Source organism: Heterocephalus glaber, unplaced genomic scaffold (assembly GCF_053883595.1).
Source record: "Heterocephalus glaber isolate CG9 unplaced genomic scaffold, H.glaber_assembly_v1.0 deba00001532, whole genome shotgun sequence".
In the NCBI taxonomy this organism is placed as follows: domain Eukaryota; kingdom Metazoa; phylum Chordata; class Mammalia; order Rodentia; family Bathyergidae; genus Heterocephalus; species Heterocephalus glaber.
This window is the reverse complement of record NW_028258330.1, coordinates 23,322,074-23,344,710: the sequence shown is the minus strand read 5'-3', so window position 1 is coordinate 23,344,710 and position 22,637 is coordinate 23,322,074. Positions and strand designations below refer to the sequence as shown.

Here is a 22,637-nt window from a genome sequence, read left to right as displayed (position 1 = left end):
CTGGGGAGAGAGAGAAAGAAGTGGGAAGAGGACAAGGGACTTCAACCACTTCAAGTCTATTTAGAATGTTTTATTTTGTTTAAACAACACAGCTGAAGCAAATAGGTTGAAGTATCATCTGGACAGAAGTTTAAAATGCTTTGGGAATACATCACAGTGGGGTCTAAACAAGTTTAATTGGGATGAGTAAAGACTTCCAGGAGGAAATGAGAGTTAGCCCAGGAAAGCAGTTGGGAAGAGCATTAAGGGCAGACAGAATAGTGTATGCAAAGTCAGAGAGAGCACAAAGCATGCTTGAGATAGTGAATGCAGATCAGTGACCAAGAAAGTGGCGAAGAGGGGAAAGACAAAGCTGGTGAACTTGTAGGTGTGTATTCATTTCCTTTGTTACAGATTTGGAAACAGAGTCCTACTGAGGAAAGTAGAACTCGGGCTTCCTGACTCCCTGTCAATTGTCCCATGACAGTAATAATGACAATGATACTAACAACAACGATGTACTATGTGCCATTCTCTATACTAGGTACTTTAAATATGTCCTCCTATTTAATCACACTACAGACCCATAGGGATTTTTGTTCCTTTTTTAAAGATGATGAAACAGAGGTGCAGAGAAGTTAAGCAACTTTCCCATGGTTGTGTCCCTAGTACCTACCATGCAGAAGGGACTCAATAAGTATTTGCTGAATAATTTGGTGTCTATGAGGACCCTGGGCACTGAGATAGCTGAGATACACAGCTCCAGGTATGCTGTGAACTTGAGGAAGGAAGAAACATGAAGAAAAGCTTTATTTTTCTCCAATCACTGCATTTCAATGGACTCTGTTGTTTCTGTGTCCTGTTTTGTGCCAACGCTCCCCCAGAGTCATCTACTATTATAGATGGAAGGTGACGGCTGGAGAAACAAAGCTGTTTAGACCCAGAGCAGTTGTCTGGTCTCAATATCTTACATGGTTGGTCCTAGTAGCCTGGAAGGAAGAACTTTCTTCAACTTCCTGAAAAATACAAACAGGGTCAGATGGGGACTCCAAGGGGACTGTCCCAGGGTCACTCAGCAAATCAGAAATGAACAGGCCCTTGAATCTTGGTCTTCCAGTACTCTTGCCTCTAACTCCTCTTGTAGTTTCCTAACCCAGTCCCCACACCTCCCTTTCCCCACATTTACTTCTGATTTCTTGGGGGCTCTAACAGCAGTTACACCTGGTCCCCCTAGAGCCTTCCCAGATGGCATCTTCCTCATAGGGGTCAGACTAGATGAAGTGATGACAGGATTGGGCTGGGGATTTAGCTCAGTGGTTCCGGTGCCTGCCTCAAAAGTGCAAGGTCCCGAGTTCGATCTCTGGTACCAAAACAAAAAAGAGAGAGAGGATGGGTGGTTGGAAGGATGGGAGGATGGACAGATGGAGGAAAGAAGGAAGAGAGAGAGGGAGGGAAGAAAGGGATGAATAAGTGAATGGATGGATGAGTGGATAGACGGGTGGGTAAATAGGTGGGTGGATGGAAGGATGGATGGATGGAGAGATAGAACCAAGGTTGGATGGATGGATGAATGGGTGGGTGGGTGGGTAGGTGGGTATGGGGAAGTGTGATGGGTGAATAGGAGGATCAGTGGGAAAAGGAAGTAGGCTGGGTGGTAAGATGGCTGCATGGGGGTGTGTAAAGAAGGAGATTACCCACTTTTCTTGCTGCAAGCAGGATGTGAAGAGCAGAGTGCCTTTAGCGATCAAAGTCCAGTACCCATCACTGTTTCACTAGCAAACTGAGGCAGGATAAAGCTGGTGCTTTGCTTCAGGGAAGAAAAGAGGTCCAAGCAGGGCCGGAACTGTGGTCTGAGCTTCTGGGCCCCGCCTGGGAGGGAGGCTTTAGGACGCCCCCATCGCCCGCGCCTGACGGTGCCAGGGTGGGGGCAGCGCCCCGCCCCCGTTCCGGAGGTGGCTCCCACGCGGCCGCAACAAGCTGCCGTTGTCCTGCGGGCCGTCGGCACGGCACACTGGGGCTTTGTCCGGCTCCCCACCACGGCCCAAGGAGGGGAGCCCCACATGACCGAGGGGTAGGAGGAGCCTGCGGTGGTGGAGGCGGTGGCAGCGGCAGCTCCATCACTTCCCTCCCGGGCCGGGGGTCGGCGGGCGGTGGCGGCTGGACAGGGCTGGCCAGGGCCGCAAACGCCGGGCCCCCGGTTCCCCGCCAGGCTGCAGGCGCCGGGCCTGGGCCATCAGGGCAGCTGCGACTTGAGTGCTCTCCGGGCGGCGAGCAGAGGGTGCGCCTGGCCCCCTGGGCCCGGGATCATGGGGAATGGCATGACCAAGGTAGGGGCGGGATACGGGGTCGGCTGCGCCTCTGACCTTCCTGTCCCCCCGCGAGCCCTGGGTCCGCCGTCTGTTCCCCTGAAGCTCCCAGACCACTTCCGACCGTTGTCTCAGTGTCTCCCTGTCTGTCCTCTCTGACTCTTGCTGTCTTTCTGTGGCTGTCACTCCCGGGCTCTCTCTCTCCGGGGAGTTCCTGTCTCTGACTTGCCTGTCTGTCCCCTGTCTCTGACCTCTTGTACTTGCACTGTTTGGCTCTCACCGCTTGTACCTGACAGCCTCAGTCTGTCCCCTCCTGGCCAACTCTTCCTCTAGGACTTTCTCTCCTCCCTCACCTCTCCTCAGCACCCCCTCTTCCCTCTCACCTGTCCCCAGACTGACCTCCCTTGGTCCCTCCCTGTGGCTAACTTGCCTGTCTTCTGTCCTATCCTTCCCCAGCCCCAGCCCCCTCTCACAGAGGGCTCAAGGCCATAAAGGGAGGCAATTGCTCCTCCGTGTCCCTTCATGGGACAGAGGGGCTGTGGGTCCTCCAGCTGCCAGGGGTCGGAAAGGGTGCAGTTTAATCCACTGACCCCTGCCTGTCCTTCTTCTAGGTACTTCCTGGACTCTACCTTGGAAACTTCATTGGTGAGCACTGCCCACTGTGTCCCAAGGCCATGGCACTCTGCCTGTCCCAGGCCTGTGTCCACCATTCCTGCCCTGGCCCACACATGATAGATGCTCTCAGGAATGAGGCTGGGGGCAGGGAAGCCATACCACGAAGGGATGGGAAAGGTGCTGGTGAGGGGGGGCAAGGTTTCAAGGGCAGGGATGTCCCCAGATCTGAAGGGAAAAGGAGGGAGCATCAGGGGTCTGACACTGACATCCTTCCCCATTCAACCTTCCACATGCATCCACCAAGAAATCATAGGACAGCACCAAGGGCTCACAGTGCTGACTGCAGGCCTGGGCAAATCAGCTCTGAGCTTAGCCACCTGCTCCACACAAGGCCCTCGGGGCCCTAGGACTCTTCTGGCCCCAAGGTTCAGCTCTGCTGTCCCCCCTCTTCCACATAGGAGGCCTCTGGAGGTGCTGTGCCTCTGGCAAGCCGAGTCCTGAGTAGAGACCCCATCGCCCAGCAGAGCCCCTGAGAACAGCAGCCAGAAGGCCCCTGGTGGGGGAGGGTTCTGAGCCTATGGACTCCTGCCTTCCCATTCCCAAATCTGTCCCTTCCACAATAGACATTTGATTTGGGGAAGGGGTACGGGGTAGAGCCAGACAGTCCCTGCCCTCAAAGACCTCCAGGCAGCAGTAGAAGGCAGGTCTGAACACAGACCTTTGCCTATGGGGTAGAAGACATACTGAGAAAGGTAGTCCAGGGCTTGGGGGGCCCAAGGTGGAAATTCACTTCAGTCTATGGAATCTGAGAAGATTCCAGAGGGCTCAGGTGTGCCACCCTCTACACTCGGGTTCCTTCCTTCCTGGGAGCCACCTCAGCAGCTCTAGCCACAGTGATTTCTGTTAGTGTTTGACTAAGTGAGGTCTGAATCCTCTTTAAGTGTTTAGGTCCCATGAGGACAGGAGCCGTGGAGTTGTTCCTGGGCTACCAATGCCCAAACAAAGGCTGCACATAGTAAGCCCACAGGAAATGTTTGTTGAATGAGGAAGTGGATGTATGGAGACAGAGGGGCTGTGTGTTATTTCTTTGGTTAGAAAAGATCCGTGCACACTGCACATTCACTTCTGGAAGATGACCACTGATGGTACTGTGGGGTATATCCCTGAGTCCTTCTTTGTACATCTTAGATACAGATATAATATTGAAAACAGTGGAAACCTATCCTGTGTTTCCCACTTGAAACTAATGTGAACATCTTTTCAGCACGCAGAGATCATTTTTACCATTAGTTACCCAGTTCCCTTTTGATGGACATGAGGTTGTTCAGGTTGTTTAGCTATTTCTGATATAAACACTGCTGCACAGAATACCAGCCTCCGTACAGCTTCCTGTGCATAAGCACTTCCATCCCCAAATTCCTAGAAGTAGAACGGCTGGGCCAAAGGATGGGCTGGGAAGGGTGCTTGGCATGGAAAGAACAGCGTGAACAAGGCCAGGAGATGCTGGGTTGCATCTTATGGGTACCCCAGAGGTGAGGAAGAGAGCTGGGCATTGGGCTTTTGCTACACTTCCCTCTAGGAACAAATAAGTCACACCTGCCAGCTTGGCTCAAGCATCCTGCTTCTTTCAGATGCCAAAGACCCAGATCAGCTGGGACAGAATAAGATCACTCACATCATCTCTATCCACGAGTCGCCACAGCCTCTGCTGCAGGTATTGGAACCTCCATGCCAGGGCTATGTATAGCTGGGGAGGGTGGGCTGTAGACCCCAGCAGCACTCACTGATCAAGTACCTACTGTGTGGGAAGCTCTGTGCTGCCTTCTTGACCCATGCTTACTCGTTCCTCCTTCATCACTGGACTGTTTTTTACATTATCATCCCTCTTTAGCAACTGAGGCCCAGAGAGGTAAATTAACTCTTCTCAGGCCACATATCCAGGAAGCTGGTCAGCTTGGATGTGAACACAGGCTATCTAGCCTCAGAGGTCTCACACTGATCCTTAAAAAGGCCTCCATGAAGACTAGAATGTAGCTCAGTGGTGGAGAGCTTGTCTAGCATGCACAAGGTGCTGGGTTCTATCCCCAGCACCAGGGGGGAAAACAGTTTTCCACATGGGCTTCCCATTGCCCAGATGGATGAATGATTCTAAACAGATGATTCTGAGCTCTATGTCTTTCTGTGCAGTCTTGAGTTGTGACTTCACCTCTCTGGCTGGGCATTTGATCCCTCACCCTTGACTGCCCCCAGAGGCTGCTATAATCTGAAAAGGAACTGCAAGATGGCGAAGATGTTTTGCACACTGGGCATGGCCCCCACTGGAGGGTTGGTGCTGGTGTCATCAAATCCTAGGAAAAGAGGAGGAAAGTAGGAAATCCAGGCCATGATGCTAGAATCAGGAGACCTGAATTCACATCTTCACTTACTCTCTCTGTAACCTTGGGTACAGGACTTCCCCCCCTGAGCCTCAGTTTCCTGATCTATTAAATGGAAATTTCATAATAGTGCCTACCTCACTGAGCTATGAGATGTTCAACAAATTACAACTGAAATAGCAAAGTTACAATATTCTTACTCCATAAGCAAGATTCACCCCCACACCTCTTCCTCCTTATCTGCTAGAGCCTGTGTCATCCACTGAAGGGAAGAAACTTTGGGTGGGAAAAGGCTCTAGAGAGACGGAGACCAGGTTCTGCCATGTAGTTACTGTGTGACCTTGGGCAGGGTCCTTCTCCTCTCTGGACCTCAGTTTTTTCAGTCAGATTTGATGGTCTCTAAGGGCAGCTTCCATTAATCTATGACTTTCAATGTCTAAGAGGAAATTTCAGCCAATGGAGTGTGAGTTTGCTTTATAGGGCAGCCTAATTTTTGGAGTAGAATATGCAGTCCAAATAGATTGCATTGGGAGGGTTGTTGAGTTATTAATATATTCATTAATGAAATGACTGCGTATAGCATTAGTCCCTGCCCCAACAGCCCTCCCTTTTCACTAGCATCTCTCCCTTTCATCCATCAGTGAATTTAGCAGTCAGGGTTTGATAATGCCATGCAAAGCCAAGGCCAAATGTGTTGCAAAGTGAAACTGCAAATCTTGCAAAAGATGCAGGATTTCATGACCTTGGGGAGTATGAGGTGGACAGAGAAGGGCCAGAACCTCACACAAAGCCATGGAAAATTGAGGACCTCAATCAGGCCCCTGAGAAGTTTATTTAAAATATCAAAGCATCAAGGAAGATCCTTGAGAAAATGCAGCAAGATCCTTGGAGCATGAGCAAAAATAATCTTTTACAATATTGGGTGGCAGTTAGGTAGGAGCAAAAGACCTCATAGCAAGAATTTTGGGGAAATTATGCACACTTTACTTCTTGACTATTCTAATAATTAGCAATGGTTTTCTAACCATAACTCATAAAATACAAACTTGATTTCATAATATTTACTTCTTTTCAAGGTAATCAAATCTGCTTTGCATTTTTTTACTATGTAATTCTGTAATTCCCACTTGGAAAGGAATCTCTTTAAGAAGATTTCTAGGTCCTTCACTTAACCCCTAGGTGAAGTCACCTATGGGGTTAGGACATCATCTGAGCAGAGGCTTTGACATCACAGACAGAGCTGGAGGCCCATGGAGACAGTGTCAACTTTCTTTGGACAGAGAGGCAACAGTGGCCCAGAGAGCAGCATGAACTGGGCTGGGCTTCTGTCGCACTTGGGCTGCTCAAGCTGGGGCTGGAGGGGTGAGGGCAAAGTCTCCTGAATGTGTCTTATACTTGCAGGATATCATCTACCTTCGCATCCCAGTGGCTGATACCCCCGAGGTACTAATGTAAGTTCCCCAAGATGGACCACCAGATAGATAGACAGCTGCCTCCTGTGGTGGAGGGAAGAGGGAGGTGGTCTGAAGGAGGAGAGGAAACACTCAGGCCGGAAAGCTGTCCCAGGACACCCAGACCCAGTTCTGGTTCTGCTTGCCCTTGTGTTATGTCCCCAGCCAAGACTCAGCCTCCGAGCTTCAGTCTCAGCTATGAAATGATTCCTGGGATCAGGTGCAGCAGCAGATGTGAAAGGGTCAGCCTGTTCCTGGCCTTGGAGTTAAGACAGTTGGCTCCTGCCCAGGCTTTGCCATTTATTGCTTTGTGACCTTGGACAAATCACTTTCCTCCTCTGAGCCTCATCTGTAAAACAAGTGTGATCAGAGTCAAGGAGGCTTTCAAAGATCAGATGACACAGGCTGAGGATCTAGGACCAGGCCGGGTATATAGCAGGGGCCAAAAAAACAGGGGAATTTCATTTGTGTCTCAGCATCAGTGCCCCCATGGGATGGGCCTAAACCTAACTCTTGCCCTCTGGGGATCTTGTTCCCAGCCCATTGCTAGCCATCATTGTTGCCAGATGCTCTTGAGTACAGACCCCAGAGGAGTGGGCCTCTGTGTCTCCTCCTACCTATTTCCTTGAAAGGCAAAAAGAAACACACACACACACACACACACACACACACACACACAGCCAGTAGTGATGGTTCATGTCTATAATCCCAGCACTCAGGAGGCTGAGGCAGAAGAATTATGAGTGTCTCAGTTACTTTTGCGTTGCCGAGATACATTACCTGATACCCACAACTTAAAAGAAGAGAGGTTTATTTTGGCTCACATTTTGTGAGGTTTCAGGCCATAGTCTCAGTTGGCTCCAAGGCAGGGTAGCATGGCAGAGGAGAAACAGCTCATGGTATGGTGGCAGGAGGCAGAGAGAGATCAAGATGGGAGGCAGGGACATAGACCCTTCCAGGCCACGCCCCCAGTGACCCACCTCCTCCAACCCGGCTTCACCTCTCAACCTCACATTTAGCTATAAACTCATCAGTGGACTAAGCCATGGATAAGTATCACACCCCCATGATCTAATCACCTCCCAAAAGCCCCACTTACAAGGACATGGGGCTTTAGGGGAACATATAGACATAAACCATAACAATGAGCCTCAGCTACATAGTTCAGCCTGAACTACATAGTGAGACCCTATCTAACCCCTCCTCCTCCCCAAAAATGACCCTCAGGACCCATTGGTATGTTGCTTTGCTTAGATGGTGAGGTTTGCCTCTCTCACTACCTGAAATGCCACCACTGCTGCCTCCCCCCGCCCCCCAACCTCACCTTGTGCTGTAGCACTGGCCGCTATTCACTGCACATTCTGGCTGGCCTGAGGACCCAGAGCTTTTGTGGCCAGGTGCATGCTAGGAAAATTCTCTACCACTGAACCACATCCCCAGCACTGTTTTTTAAATTTCATTTTGAGGCAAGGTCTCCCTAAATTGCCCAGGCCAGCCTCAAACCAGAAATCCTGGCTCACCCTCTTGGACTATCTAGGATTACAGGCACCACCACACCCAGCACCCCAGGCTCTTTGCCAGCCTGTAAATGGGGAAGGGACACCTCTTAAAAGCCCTGTCCCCCAGCACTCCCTACTCTATTGCTTTCTTCTTTAGCAAAAAACACTTCAGAGAATGCATCGACTTCATCCACTCCTGCCGTCTCGACGGAGGGAACTGCCTTGTGCACTGGTAAGTGACAGGCAAAGGGTGCACGGTAAGGGCTCTCCTGTCCTGGGAAGAGAGCTCCTCCATCCTGCCATGGTGGTGACAGCCCACCATTGATTCTGTGTGGCCAACCAGAGGCTCATGCCAAAGTCCTGTTCCTCACCAGGTGGGTGGTCATGGCCCAGCAGCTATTTGTCCCCGAGACTCAATTTCCTTGTCTATAAAATGGGAGGAGAATGTTGAACTGACAGGGCAATGGAGAGAGGTGAGCACATGAACTCCTGGCTCTTTCCCCCAGGCCTCTGAGATCAGGGTGCAGGGTAGTGGGGAATGTGCACCTGGAGTTGGGACCTGAGTCTTCTCAGATTCCCTGGCCCAGCTGATGTTATTCATCCCTAAACTTGTAACCAGGCACCTATCACATGCCAGGCTCCTGCTGGCTCTGCCTGAGCCTGTACTGGGGACCAGCTCTCTCCAGTCTGGTCTCACCCACTCACCTCCTTCCCTCACTCCAGCCACACTAATCTCCTTCCCATTCTTCATATCTACCAGGCTTCCCCTCATGGTTTGTACACTCATTCTTGACTTAACCCCTACCTATCTTTCAAGATTCAGCTTGATGTCACTTCCTTGAGAACGTCTTCCCTAATCCTGCCCCCCCCCAGATTAATACCTCCTCCTGTGTGGACCTCCTAGTCCCCAGACTCATCTTCAAAGTAGTTATCCATCCCTGAAACTCTCTGGTTAGTGTGTCTCCCCCAGCCAAACTATAAACTCTGGGACAGCAGAGACCATGTCTATTTCATTCCTCAGTGACTGAAAAAGAAAAGTTGCTGAATGAATGACTGTTGCTTCACCTAGCCCTTTGCTGCAGGAGACAGAATGGCAGGGAGAGGGAACCTCACAGGCAAAGCCCTGTAGCTAGGAAGACAGCCCCTGGAGGTCCCCTGTGGTTGGAGCTCAGGAGGCAAGGATGGGGGAGCTGAAGTGGGGATGGGGTGCTTGGGGGGTGGGGAGGCTGCACCTTACCTGAAGTATGGGGGATGGGGATCCAGCTTTGCAGGCATCTCCCGCAGCACCACCATTGTGACAGCCTATGTGATGACAGTGACGGGACTAGGCTGGCGAGAAGTGCTTGAAGCCATCAAGTCCACCCGGCCTATTGCCAATCCCAACCCAGGCTTTAGGCAGCAGCTTGAAGAGTTTGGCTGGGGGACCTCTGGGAAGGTAGGGATTACCATGAGCTGGAAGGGGCCAAGTTGGGGGAGGCCTGGTGTAAGGGGGTCAGGGTGGGGTAAGAGGTGGAGAGACAACCTTCCTCCTACCTGAACTGACCACTAGTTGAGAAGAATTCAAACTTGGCCCAAGATTTTCCTGAGGTCTCAAACTGGGACCTTGAGCTCATCCTGCTCCTGGGTATAGTTTTCGGTTCAGCTTGTTTTTTTCTTTACTAACTTGGATTTTGGCTGCCTTTAGACCAGACTGTGGGCCCTCATGTGTGACCAAGGGTCCCAGCTCTGCCCTCTGCCAGCTCTATCTGCCTGCTTCCAAGTCATTTGAGCATACGACCACTTTGGGGAGTACTGTTCATGTCCTAGTCCACCCCTGGGTCTTCCTGAGGTCAGTGCAATCTCTTGTGAGCTCCTGGGCAGATGGCGCAGGGAAATGTCAGGAACTGACATTAGGAACAAGGGGTGAGAGGACAGAGAGGAGAGGAGGGAGAGCCCTGGAAGGCTCCCAGCAGGTGGCAGGCCGGTCCTGAGAAGCTGATCTTGCCGGGCCTGAGAGAGCCATGGGGGATGTGGGGCTCGGGGACAGGACTGGGGCTCTCGGCACCGGGCAGCCCTTGACCCTCTGACTCTGGCTTCCATCCGAGCAGCTCCGCCGGCAGCTGGAAGAGCGCTTTGGCGAGAGCCCGTTCCGCGACGAGGAGGACGTGCGCGCGCTGCTGCCGCTGTGCAAGCGGTGTCGCCAGGGGTCAGCGACCTCAGCCGCCTCGGCCGCGCCGCATTCGACCGCTTCGGAGGGGACCCTGCAGCGCCTGGTGCCGCGCGCGCCTCGGGACGCCCACCGGCCGCTGCCGCTGCTGGCGCGCGTTAAGCAGACTTTCTCCTGCCTCCCTCGGTGTCTGTCCCGCAAGGGCGGCAAGTGAGGACCCGCTTCCTCCCGGCGGACCCCTCTCTGGGCCTTCCTTCTTCGACCAGGATGGGCCCCAGGGTGTGGGAGCCCCAGCGGCCTGTCCCCTTGCCTGCCCCTTGCTTGTCGCGTCTCAGTCAGTGTGCCGCCCTCTGTGCCCTCTGTGCGTCTGTGTCTGGCCGGCCTGCTGCAGCCATCTGGTGCCTTAGTCCCTGGGCTGGGAGGGCCTGACCTCCACCCTGAGAGGCAGCAGAGTGGGAGGGGTGGAGTGGGGTGGACAGGCCTACAGGACATTAAAGAGACACAGAAGCTGCCTGTCCCTCTGCCTCATCATTCCCCAAAGGCCAGACACAAGAACCTGCGGAGATGGGGACAGGAGGGAGTCTGTGCCTCTGTCACACCTTTGGTAGCTGCAGTCTGCACCTCTGAGACCTGGGGCCAGGCACTAATCTGACCAAGTACCCCCCTCCCATCCCTCCAGGAGCCTGGTCTCCTGACAAGGCCTCTGAGTCTCTCCTTCTCTCTGAACCCCCTTCCTCCTCTCTGAGACCCTCTCTTCTTCTCCAGTGCCCCTCCTAGTCACAAATACTGGCCAGCAAGGTTCCATGGTGCCTCCCTTATACCTGGCCTTTCATTGCTTGGGTTCACTTTATCTTCAGGGGGAAAACCCAGGTAGTGTGCAGACAGGTCAGGCAGCTTGCTCAAGGACAAACACTAGAGTTGGGTAGGCTGGGTATGAACTTAGTCTGAGTCCCAGCTCCTTCTGGCTTTGGAGGTTATTGTAGAGAAGGAGCCAGCTCCAGCTAGTGGCAATGACCCTTCTGGCCTAGCATTTAAAGGATGGTGCAGTCCAACAAAACAGCTGACTCCAAGGATAAATAGAGGACATCAGAGCTGGTTTTCCCTAAATTACAACTAACCTGACTTTGAGAGAGGTCTGAAGTAGCTATAACCCAACACAGTGGTGTGGATTTCTACTCACGCACCAAACACTAGGCCAGGGCTGTAAGGGAAGCGCAGATCCCAGCATGGAGGGGAGGACGTGTGTGTGTGAAATAACCCCTCCCTGCTACCCCAGTCCCATGCTGAGGTCAGGGTACAGCAATGAACAACACCTCTGAGCAACATGTAAGTGTTGCTGATGGAGACCACACTAATAAACCAAAGAAAGCACAGGTCAGTTGGTGGGGATGGTCCATTTTGCTACCAGGAGGACCATTCGAGGCAGACAGAACAGGAAGTGACAAGTCTCCAAGGTAGGACAGAGAGAGAAAAGCAAGGTGGCTGGGCTCCTCAGAGTCCAGGGAGCTTGTGTGCCCTGGGCTGGTCAGCGGTGCTGCCACCCACCCTCTGGTGTCTTCCCCTATTTAGAAACCTCTGTGGGTCCATCATCTATAGACACAACGAAGCCCCCTGGTCTGGTGTCCTGGCCCTTCACAATGTTCCCTCCCCCTTCCAGCAAACCTCCCACACTCCAGCTAAACAATATAAACCTCACTGCAGCCACCAGCTAAACTTTATCTGCATCTCAGTTCATCAAGCAAAGTAGGAAATCAAGTCTGGTGTCCAAGGTCATCAGCAAGTGGTGGGCTGCAGTGTGAACTTGGGAGGTCTGGCTGCAGACTGCACCCTTTATTACTTCCCTCTGCAACCTGAAAAATAATGAGACACACTGGAAACTCCTGCTTGCATGTATGGTCTGCTTCAGACACTACATCCAAAAAACGCCACCAACCTCAGATAAAAAAAAATTCCAAAAACAGTGCACTTGTTCTGAACATGTAGATTTTTTCCTGTCATTATTCCCTAAACAATAGAGTGTAACAACTGCTTACATAGAATTTATGTTGCATTTGTTATTATAAATTATCTAGAGAGCTGGGGATTAGCTCAGTAGTTCCACCACCTGCCTCACAAGTGCAAGGTCCCAAGTTCGATCCCCGGGACCAATAAATAGATAAATAAATAAATCATCTAGAAATGATTTAAAGTCTGCAGGAAGATATGCACAGGTTATATGCAAATACTGTGCCATTTTATATAAAGGGCTTGAGTATCCATGAATTCTGGTATCAAAGGGTTCCTGGACCTCATCTCCCAAGGACCTGGAGGGACACTGCCTATGAAAGGCTTTGTGGCCCACTAGAGCACCACAGCCTATAGTTAACAGAAGTGTGGGAAGAGCCACTGGCATGTGGGGGCTGGTAAGAAGGAAAACAGAAAAACCTTCTCCTCCTCTGGTCAGTGCTGGCTGCACCCCAGCCCTCAGCCCACAGCAGAAAGGGATAGTTTTTCCCTCTCAACCTCAGTTTTACCATGTACACAGCAAGGGGTGGTGCAGTCTGAGCTACTTAACATCTTTTATATCATAAATTGAGAATTTAATGAAAGATACAGACCCCAGAAAAATGCATCGATGTGAATTTGGGGGGTCATACTGGGGATTGAATCCAGGGCCTTCACATGGAGCTACAGCCTCAGCCCCTTTAAAAAAAATTTTTTTTTTAAACAGGGTCTCAAGAAGTCGCTAAATTGCCTAGGCTAGAGTCCAACTTGTGATTCTCCTGCCTCAGTCTCCCAGAATGCTGGGATTACAGATGTGCCCAACTATAGATATGAAAAAATTTACATACGATTTCAGGGGATCACAGGCCCCACCAATAATCCATGAGTTCCAGATGTAGCTGCCGGGGCAGCGTGGGACATGCTTAGGCTTCTGGGCTCTGGAGCACAGAGACACCCAGCCTTGGATCCTGGCTCTCCCACCAGGCTCTGTGACCTCCTTATAGGGGTTTAACCCTGTAATTATACTCACCTGCAACGCTGTGCGCAAACCAGCTGAGACACTTGGGTGAAGGGTTTAGCCAGGCCCAGCACCATGATGAACAGCAGTAAAAAGGGACTCCCGGTGCCCCAGGAAATAAGTGGGGCTGTTCAAACTCAGGTTCCTGGGCTTCCTGCCCACAAAGACTGATTCTACAGGTCTGGGTGGAGGTCCTGAATGTGCCTTGGAAAGCAGTCACTGCCTCCCAAGTATGACAGGAGTCAGTTTGAGAAGCACTTTGCCTTCCAATCTCTTGACAGGCCAGGTCCTAAAAAGAAACCGGCCGCTCTGCATGGTGTATTCCCAGCTACTCGGAGGCTGAGGGAAGATCGCTTTCAAGCCCAGCCTGGGAAACTCAGGGCTGAAATCAAAAAACATCAGCTCAAAAAAGTGGAGAAGGGAGCGAAGGAGGGTGAGTCCAAGAAATTTCCGAGTGAATTAAAAGCAGACAACACGTGCAGGGGCGGGGCAAGTTTTGTCTCCGGTTGCCCCACCCTCCCGCCCTCAAGGAGGTCCGGACGCTCTCCAGGCTCGACAGCGGCAGGAAAAGCCTCCCCAGAGAGAAGGAAGGGAAAGCGAAATCCACGCGCAGACTTTCACTTTTGTCGCTTCTGCGCGCCCTCCAGGTGATTCCCGGACCCCAGAGAGAGGATCCAGCTATCGCACATCCGGACCTGGCCAGAGGCGCGCTGCGCTCCCGCGGCCCCTGGTGGAAGGTGGCAGGGAGGTCTCGGTCCGCGGAGACCCCGGGTCTGTGGCGGGAACTCGGGGTCCCCTGTGCCTCTGTGACTGGCTGGTGGCACAGATCTCTGAGAGCGGACGGACGCTACGCTGGTTTGCTCTGGGAAGACCTGGGCAAGACCCTCTTCCACATTCCCTGGAACCTGGCAGCCAAGCACCGCTGCTAGGCCCGACGGGACACGGGTTTCTCACGTGACCCCAGCAGCTGCACCAACCTATGAGTTGTGAGACCTTGGGCCACTCACCTGGCCTCCATGACTGAAGGCAGTGCTCTCCATGCACTGGAAACCCTTGGACACCCTCTTTAAAAAGAACCAGCCACCGACCCCTTGAAGCCGCACCATCCGCACCTCGGCAGGCCTCTGGTCCCACCCCACAGGGAAGTCAGAGACACTCTGGGAACTCCCCCAGCCTCCACCCCCAACCACCCACCTGGGAACCTCTTCTGAGTTCCCAGCGCCAGCCCTTTTCAGAGTCCTGATGCACCAATGGCCTCCCTTTCCAGGTGATTATTAACTTCCTCCAAACTGGCTCCTTTCCACGAACGTTTAAACTCTGAAATCTCTCCCTGAACAATAAGCAACCAAATGTACATCAGACCACTGTCACCACCCCAAACACTAGAATCATCTCCGGCTCCACCTTCTCTGTCCTCCCCTCTCCTTTCACAGCAAGGAACACCAGACAAGGTCCTCATTAACCTCTCCTTCTTAGCTACTACCCCCCTAAACCCCGATCTGGCTTCTGTCCCTCCTGGTAATGTCACTAGGTGCACGCCGCCTGCCTCACAAGCCCAAGGACCCGAGTTCGATCCCCAGTAGCAAAAAAAGAGAACTAGGTGCAAAATCCAAGGACCACATCACTGTCTTCCCCTTCTTTGGCCCCTGCGGCTGTCCCTCCTCTCTCCTCCTTGAAACACTCTCATTTGCTTTCCAGAATCTCTGCTTCTTGAACCACCTCTCCCTCCATTTGCCTCCCACCTCATTATCTCCATCTCCTCTTAGCCCCACTGTGCCCTGAACATGGCTCCAGCCTCCCTGCCAAGCCCCAAGCATGGTGCTCAGCTGCCTCCCAGCATATCCCCAGGACCACACTCACCAGCTCACCTGGCACCTGAGCCCTGGCTGCTCTGGTCTTCCTACCTCATTGTGCCCCCTTTACATGCTTCCTGTCTCTCTCACCATTAGAGCTTTGTGCACACTCTTCCCTCTGCCTTCAACTCCCTCTTCATCTTTGCCTGGCCAACAGCATCGTTCTCAGCTGCAGCACCTCTTCCTCCGGCAAGCCCTCCTGATGGACTCACTGATCTGATTCATTCACGCCCCAGCTCAGTGCTTCTTCCAAGTTTCCGGACTCTGGATGCTTCCCCCATTGGAACAACATTCCTGATGGGTTTTAAGTCTGAGACGAGTCTGTCCCTTACACCACTACCCCATGAGCTGCATAAGCGTGGTGACACTAAACACTGCCTGGCACACAGCAGGTGCTCAGTAAGCGTTCAACTGGTGGCTGCATGTCCTGTCCCTTAAGATGCATATGGTGCTGCTCAGAGGAGAGAGATTCTGAGGGCTGCTCTCCCCATCCTCAGTCCTGCACTGACATACACATGTGACTCCTTGCCCACAGTGACATGTGACTCTGGTGCCCCGAAGCCTAGGAGATAAAGCGTGGCCTTCAAGGACATGCATGATCTGGCTTCAATCTATCTCTTTTTTCTTCTTTAATTCCCCTTCCTCTTTCCCTATCACATACAGTCAATCCTCATTATTCATGGGTTCCATGTTTGCAAATTCTACTTGCTAAAATATATTCATAACCCCCCAAATCAATACACGGGTCATTTTTGTGGCCATTCATAGACACACACAGAATAGCAAGAAATTTCAGTTGCCCAGTGGGGATATTTGAAGGTGAAGTCCAACAAGGCAACTCTACTTTCTGGTTCCAGTTCCCCTACTGGAAATAAATGTCCTTTGCTACATTTTTCATATTTTGGTGCTGTTTGAGATGGTTTCACTATTTAGATAACCTGTCAACATAATGCTAAAGTGCTTCTAGATGCTTTGTTCTTCATTAGCTGTCCCCATCGACTCTGTCTCCATTGCTCTGTCTGCACTCAGCTATGTGTCACTGCTGTCTCCATCTCCCTCACCCCTGTCAGCTCTCACCCATCCCATGTCCCTGTCTCCCCCATCCATATCTGTTCCATGGCTCTGTCCTCCCATCTCTATCAGCTCCAATTTCTCCATCCTCAGCACTTCTCCCCCACACAGTGACCCACCTCTGACCCTGTCATCTCCAACACACCCACACTCTCTTCACCTCCAGGGCAAGGAGGGTCTTGAGTTCTGAAACCTCAGAGTCCCCATGAGCCCTCTCCAGTCTTCAGTCTCTCCAGACCTCCCTTGGCCCAGGTGGAGTCAGTCTGCAACCCCTGTGGCTCACCTCCATGGATGGCCCTCTCTCCTAATCCTCAGGATGGCTTCAGATTGGCCACAAAGGATGGCAAAGAGCAGCCCCCAGACTAGCTAAGCAGGGCTCCCTACCCCTAGCGGTCCTCCTCCCAACCCCTTTGGCTGACCACAGTAAGGACTGGGTCTTCTCACCTCCCCTGTCTCCCGACTTCCTCCTAGATCTAGGGTCCAGGGGGCCAGCATGGGGGAGCCTGACTGTGTACCCTTTTTTGCCAGAATTCCAGGCACCGAAGCCTGGATGCCCCTGGAGCCTGGCCCCCGATGAGGACTTCAGCAATCCCAGTGAGGAATCTAAAGGGCTTCCCTTCTGACCAGGTGCAGAACTAGGGATGGCCCAGGGCCAAAGCCAGCTAGCTCATCTCCCACCCAAAGCACACAGCCCAGACTCCCCAAAACAGCCAAAACAGCTAACATTTGAGGGCTGAGTTTATGCCAGGTGTCCTTAGCTCTTAGATGCTCCCATTATCCCCATTTTGCACATGCAGAAATCCAGACACAGCGTTAAGAACCTCACCCAAGGTTAGCTAATTTCAGGTCACAGTGCCCAAATTGCAGTAGAAGAGTAGAATCCAAGTCCTGGCTGCCAAGCCTACAGCCCTGACACTGAACTATGCTGCTGGCTCACCTTGTGGTGTTACTAACCTTGCTGGTGTTGTTACTTCTGACTGCATTAAAATCTTTCCTGGCTAGAAGCTCCTAGAACCCTGGAGATCAGGGCTGGAAGGGCCTCAAAGTCACATCCAGATGACCCCAGAACCAGTGCTTTCAATCACGGAGCTGGACAAGCAGTTGGTTTATACTGGAATCTACTGCTAGCGTTATTAGTATCACAGATTGGGAGGGGAGCCGGAAGAACCCCACGTGCTCCGCTCCCCCCCCCCACTGCAGAGGAAGGCGGAGAAGAGAAGAAGGTGGGTGGCACCGCCAACGCCAGCCCGCACCCTTCTCTTCTCACACCTGCAGACTGCTGGCTGCACATGCAGCTCTTCTACGGCCTGACGCTGGTGCAAGGTCTAGGGCTGCTGTCTGAGCCTACAGGCCGCCGCCACCCACCGACTACCTGCTGGGCCCACAGAGTGCGTTCGCTTCCATGCACGTGCTGCAGTGTCTGCTGTACCACTTGGAGCCAGGCATGCTGCTGTGGGTGGCTCCAGAGGGTGTTTTCGCCAAGCGCCTGTGCCAAGGCCACGAGTATTGGCTCGGCCTATTGACCCCTCACCTGCCCAACAGGCTGGAGCGTGAGCGTGCCTGCCAGCTGCAGACACGTGGCGCTTCCTCCAGGGTAAGCATGTCACAGTGTGGCCGAGGGCCAGGGTGGCTGGGTATGGGCATGGGTGCGAGATGGCCAAAAGAACACAGATGGAGGAATGTGGGCACACGAGATGTGGGTGCCAGGATGTGGGCTTAAAGGTGCTGGGCTTGGAGTGGGCACTGAAACAAAGGACACGACACAGAAACTCCCTGGGTTGGGAAAAAATAACGGGCAGCCTTGGAGCCTTGGACATGGGTCATAAGTGCAGGACTTGGACACATCTGTTGGCATAGGGCACCCGGCATAGGGTGGGCATCAGAGGCACTGAGCACAAGAAAAGCATAGGTGCCTGGCAGTGGACAGTGGGTAGGCATCAAGGCGTGGGGATGGGCATGGGGCAGTGGGCCCTGGAAGTGGGTGCCAATGTGGACATGGCACAGCCATAGGGATGTGGAAGTGGGCATAAGGCACAGATACACATGGGGGCATGGGCTTGGGGCCTAAGCTCCAAGTGGGACTGGATGGACTGCCTGATTCTTGGCCCAGAACCCACAGTCTTGTGCCTATAGAACTGCATGTCCACCTGCAGAATGGTGGCCAGAGCCGGAGTACCAGATCTGGCTGTGCCTTGACAAGGAGTACCTTCATCTCCCCGACCAGCCGGGAGGACCACTCACCATGGCCCATGTGAGTCATGCCCTCCACTGTGGGGAGACCCATTCCCCCTGGTCCCCTCCAGCCGGCCCCTCACTGACCTCTGCAGTCCTACCTCCCCCTCCAGACCCTGTCTGATCCTCTGGTTTGAATTAGCATCCCTGAAATGTAGGTGTGGAGCATGGCTGTCACTAGCTCAGTGACTTCCTACCAGGAATGTAGGCTCACTGCCCCTCCCCACAAGTGGAGCTGGTCTTCATCCGAGAGCTCCTCCTGCATTCGAAGCACCCATGGGGCCCTCAGCCCCACTTTCTGGGTAGCATCAGCCACTTTCTATTGTGGCAGAGTCAGCCCTAAGCGGGCTGCCTCCCCTTCTCACACCCACTGAAGGCAGCCCCCCAGGAGTGCGGCCTTGTGCCCCCAACCCTGCCCACACTGAGTCAGTGCACTGAGGGCCTCCCTCCACCTGTGCCCAGGTCACAGGATGGTGAAGGCAGTGGCATCTTCTGCCTCGTCCATGTGGGTGGAGCCCCAGGAGGTGACGAACGGGGTGGGATGCACCAGTGGGCAAGAAATGGGACTAAAGTGCTTGTGGAGAGCCCCAGATGCTGATGACAACTTACAGAAAGCCAGCCCCACCCTGCAGTGGGGTCCACAGGGCATTCACTCAAGGGTGAGTTTCCCAGAAACAGATCCTCAGGCTGTGTAGAGAGCAGCCAGCCAGCAACCACATGGCCTGGGTTTCAAGGGGCTCCAGTTCCAGACCCTTCCTCCCCCTAGCCACCAGTCTCTTTTCTTTATTTGAGGGCAATGAAGGTCACAAAACAGAGGACTTGGCCTGAACCCTGGGCAATGGATACTAACCACTGAACCACTGTAGGTGCTGTCTTTGGAGAAACTAAGGCAGACTCCCAAACACAACCCTAAGGCATAGACCAAAGTGGGAGTCCACTTCCCCCAGCCTTGTGAGTACAGTAACCTTTTTTTCCTTTTCTGATTGCTGACTGTAAAGGAATCCTCTTACAGTTGCCAATATAATAAGTCTTCTTAGCAATACCTAAATAAGCCACTTTTTATGTGAGTGCTGGGGATCAACCCGAGGCCCTTGAGCGTGCTAAGCATACACTCTGCCACTAGCTACACAACCAGCCAGTAAGCCGCTTTGATGGGACAGATCTATGAAAGGACAGAAGTGAATCAATCACTATTTTTTCAGTCATTGAACAGACACTTTTTTTTCACCTCCTCTGTTCCCATGTCCAATGCCAGGGATAGAGCAAAACAGCATAGTCCCTAGTCTCTTGGGGTTCACAACCTGTTTTCTAGTTGAGGTCTGTGACTGATGGTTGAGGTCCTGATTCCTGATGCTCACAGAAGGGGTGGTGCTAAGGAGTTACAGAATCCTGAGCGCAAATCCCAGCTTTATCATTCACTAGCTGCGTGACCTCAGGCAAGTCATTTAACTTCTCTGAGCTTTAGACCTCTCATCTATACAAGAGAAGCTATGAAGACCTCTGAAGCAGGGTTGTTACTGGCCTGACACAGAGTAGGTAACCACTGACTTGGGAGTGGTCAAACAAGGAGGACACTACCCATCCATCACAAGGGCAGACTGCCTGGCTTTTGGCTGCACCCAGGGGAGCCTCAGTTCACGGTGACAATCCACAGACAGATGGGGCTGTGGCTGCTGCATAAGGGAGTTTGTTGCCTCCTCACTGTGGCCCAGACAGCTGAAGAGAGGCCAGCACCATTTTAGAGGTGGGAGACCTGCTTGGCCAAGCAAGGTCTTGAGAGTCCCTCAGGAGGGAAAAAAATCTCCACCCAGATCACTGCCCTCCCCATGCCAGTCACCAGGGGGTGCTCTCCTGTCAGCCCACACACCGGGTACTCAGGATGGGGATGAGTGTGCTCCAGGCAAATGCTCCCCATTTCAGGGAGGGGGTGGTAGAGGACCAGAGGGAAAGGGAGGCCTAGAGGGAAGATTGGAGGAGCCCCTGGGGCTTCCTTTACTCTATGGGGACACTGCTTAGATTCTGCCCACCTCTGGTTTCTCACCAGGACCCCACCGCACCTGTGTCTGCACCTGCATCTCTGTGCAGCTCCTTCTTTCTGTCTCCCAGTCTCATGAGCTGCCTGTCTTTGTGCGTATGTCTCCTCTCTCTCTCTCTCTCTGTCTACTTCGTCCATCTAATCTTCATCTTTCTTTTTATGGTTCTGCCTCTCTCTGTCTTGTTTCTGCCTCTGCTCCTTTACATTCCTGCCTCTTTTTGTCTTTCCCTTGCTCTGCTTCACCTTCTGGCCCTCTCCAGCCCCTGCAGCCCAGCCCCTGTGGGCTGAGGGTCTCAGTCCCTTCCCTCTCACCTCCTCACCCGGCAGCTGCTCCAGGCTTCTCAGCCCTGGCCTCTGCTGCCCGCCCCTCTTGGGGCTTGTAGGGGGTGGTGAGGGTGGGAGGGAGAGCAGCCTGGCGGGCCCTCCCCTTTTTGCCTTTCCAGGCTGGGAGGCTGGGCCAGTGGGCCTTTTAACCAGCCAGGGAAGGCTGTGCCGGACACCAGCCCTGGACATCTGTGCTTGGCCTCTGTGGTCCCAGCAGCCTCCAGCCTGGGCAGCATGCAGCAGCCACCACCACCACCAGGGCCACTGGTCCCTGCGACAGAGCCCACCAAGCCCCCGTACAGCTACATAGCCCTGATCGCCATGGCCATCCAGAGCTCGCCAGGGCAAAGGGCCACCCTCAGTGGCATCTACCACTACATCATGGGCCGCTTTGCCTTCTACCGCCACAACCGGCCCGGCTGGCAAAACAGCATTCGCCACAACCTGTCTCTCAACGAGTGCTTTGTCAAGGTGCCCCGGGATGATCGAAAGCCAGGCAAGGGCAGCTACTGGACCCTGGACCCTGACTGCCACGACATGTTCCAGCACGGCAGCTTCCTCCGTCGCCGCCGCCGCTTCACCCGGCGGGCAGGTGCTGAGGGCACCAAGGGCTCTGCAAAGGCACCCCGTGGGCCCCTCAGAACCGCCAACCAGGACACAGGAGTTCCCGATGCTACGACTGGCAGGCAGAGCCCATTCCCACCAGAGCTGCCCGAGCCCAAGGGCCTAAGCTTTGGGGGTCTGATGGGGGCTCTACCAGCCAGCATGTGCCCAGCAACTGCTGACAAAAGGCCACAGCCACCCGTGGAGCCCAAAGAGATGCCCACGCCTAAGCCTGCAGGCCCTGAAGAGCTCCCCATGGCCACCTCGTCTTCTCCGTGCCCGGCATTTGGCTTTCCTGCTGGCTTCTCCGAGGCAGAGGGTTTTAGCAAGGTCCCTACACCCACAGCGACCCCGGAGGCGGGCATCAGCAGCAGCTACCAGTGTCGGCTGCAGGCACTGAATTTCTGCATGGGGGCTGACACAGGCCTGGAGCACCTCTTGGCCTCGGCAGCCCCCTCCCCTGCACCACCCACCCCTCCGGCCTCCCTCCGGGCCCCATTACCCCTGCCAGCTGACCCCAAGGAACCGTGGGCTGCAGGGGGCTTCCCTGTCCAGGGAGGCTCCGGCTACCCACTGGGGCTGCCCTCCTGCCTATACCGGACACCAAGAGTGTTCTTCTTTGAGTGACGTGGCCTCACCTCCACAGGGCCCCTGTCAAGGACACCCTCCAGGCTGAGCCTGGCTCTAGGACCTGGAGAGCTCTTGAAGGACTCAGCCCTGGCAGGCCAAGGTCAACTAGGATGGGAAGCCAGGACTGCAACAGCCAACACAGCCAGGCCGTCGGGACCGCCAGACTTGGGGGTGAGGGGATGTGGGGTCTCTTACACTTGACTCTGTGGCTCTCGGGCCAATAAAAGCCATTGCGATTATAAGGATCAGCTTGCTGGATGGTGGGGGGCTGAGGGTCAAGACCCTGGGCTCCCTGTGGGTTGGCTGTGGTTGTGGAGTTGTGGGACAGAGACGGGGACTCTGGACGGAAATGTCTCCCATGAGCTTTCTCCTGCTGGAGACTTTCTCAGGGAGTTTCCCAGGAAAGCAGAGGAAGGGAAAGTAGGGAATGGGCAGGCAGAGGATGGATGTGACTAAGAGGCCAGAGGAGCCTGGGCCAGCCTAAGGGACTGGTGGTTATTCAGCCCCAAACTATGAC

General features: G+C 53.5%; 3 protein-coding genes and 1 long non-coding RNA gene across 9 annotated transcripts in view; 2 read left to right on the top strand and 2 right to left on the bottom strand.

Moving 5' to 3' along the window:
• The window catches only part of Ttll9 (tubulin tyrosine ligase like 9), a 67,884-nt gene extending 65,998 nt beyond the window's left edge, over window positions 1–1,886 (bottom strand). For both annotated transcript variants that reach the window (XM_021254903.2, XM_021254908.2), the window contains exon 1: window positions 1,678–1,886. The gene's annotated coding sequence lies outside the window, so the exon portion shown is untranslated. The remainder of the gene's footprint in view (window positions 1–1,677) is intronic.
• Window positions 1,887–1,929: 43 nt separating this feature from the next.
• Window positions 1,930–10,882, top strand: Dusp15 (dual specificity phosphatase 15). 5 transcript variants are annotated; one of them, XM_004840593.4, is made up of 7 exons: window positions 1,930–2,306; window positions 2,897–2,930; window positions 4,532–4,614; window positions 6,677–6,726; window positions 8,383–8,457; window positions 9,489–9,660; window positions 10,313–10,882. In XM_004840593.4, exons 1-7 carry the CDS (start codon window positions 2,286–2,288, stop codon window positions 10,583–10,585), a joined length of 708 nt encoding a protein of 235 aa, XP_004840650.2. In that variant the 5' UTR covers window positions 1,930–2,285; the 3' UTR covers window positions 10,586–10,882. The 5 variants fall into 5 exon arrangements, with proteins under 5 accessions (XP_004840650.2, XP_021110573.1, XP_087044960.1 ...); XM_021254914.2 differs by having other exon boundaries at window positions 1,932–2,050; window positions 9,469–9,660; XM_087188834.1 differs by having other exon boundaries at window positions 1,933–2,050.
• On the bottom strand, window positions 7,521–17,598 carry LOC147824698 (uncharacterized). The gene is made up of 2 exons (XR_015442005.1): window positions 14,380–17,598; window positions 7,521–12,221 (listed from the first exon to the last, which is right to left on the bottom strand). It is a non-coding gene; the product is annotated as an uncharacterized LOC147824698 (long non-coding RNA).
• Window positions 17,599–17,769: 171 nt separating this feature from the next.
• Window positions 17,770–22,362, top strand: Foxs1 (forkhead box S1). Its single transcript, XM_021254915.2, has 2 exons — window positions 17,770–17,890; window positions 18,450–22,362. The coding sequence occupies exon 2, from the start codon at window positions 21,122–21,124 to the stop codon at window positions 22,115–22,117; it is 996 nt and encodes a 331-aa protein (XP_021110574.1). The 5' UTR covers window positions 17,770–17,890; window positions 18,450–21,121; the 3' UTR covers window positions 22,118–22,362.
• Window positions 22,363–22,637: the final 275 nt, after the last annotated feature.

Coding starts and splice junctions, on each gene's coding strand:
- Foxs1 (XM_021254915.2), top strand. CDS start 21,122: ATGCAGCAGCCACCACCACCACCAGGGCCACTGGTCCCTGCGACAGAG.
- Dusp15 (XM_004840592.4), top strand. CDS start 2,286: ATGGGGAATGGCATGACCAAG. Junction 2,307..2,896: donor TGGGGAATGGCATGACCAAG/GTAGGGGCGGGA, acceptor TCCTTCTTCTAG/GTACTTCCTGGACTCTACCT. Junction 2,931..4,531: donor CTACCTTGGAAACTTCATTG/GTGAGCACTGCC, acceptor TGCTTCTTTCAG/ATGCCAAAGACCCAGATCAG.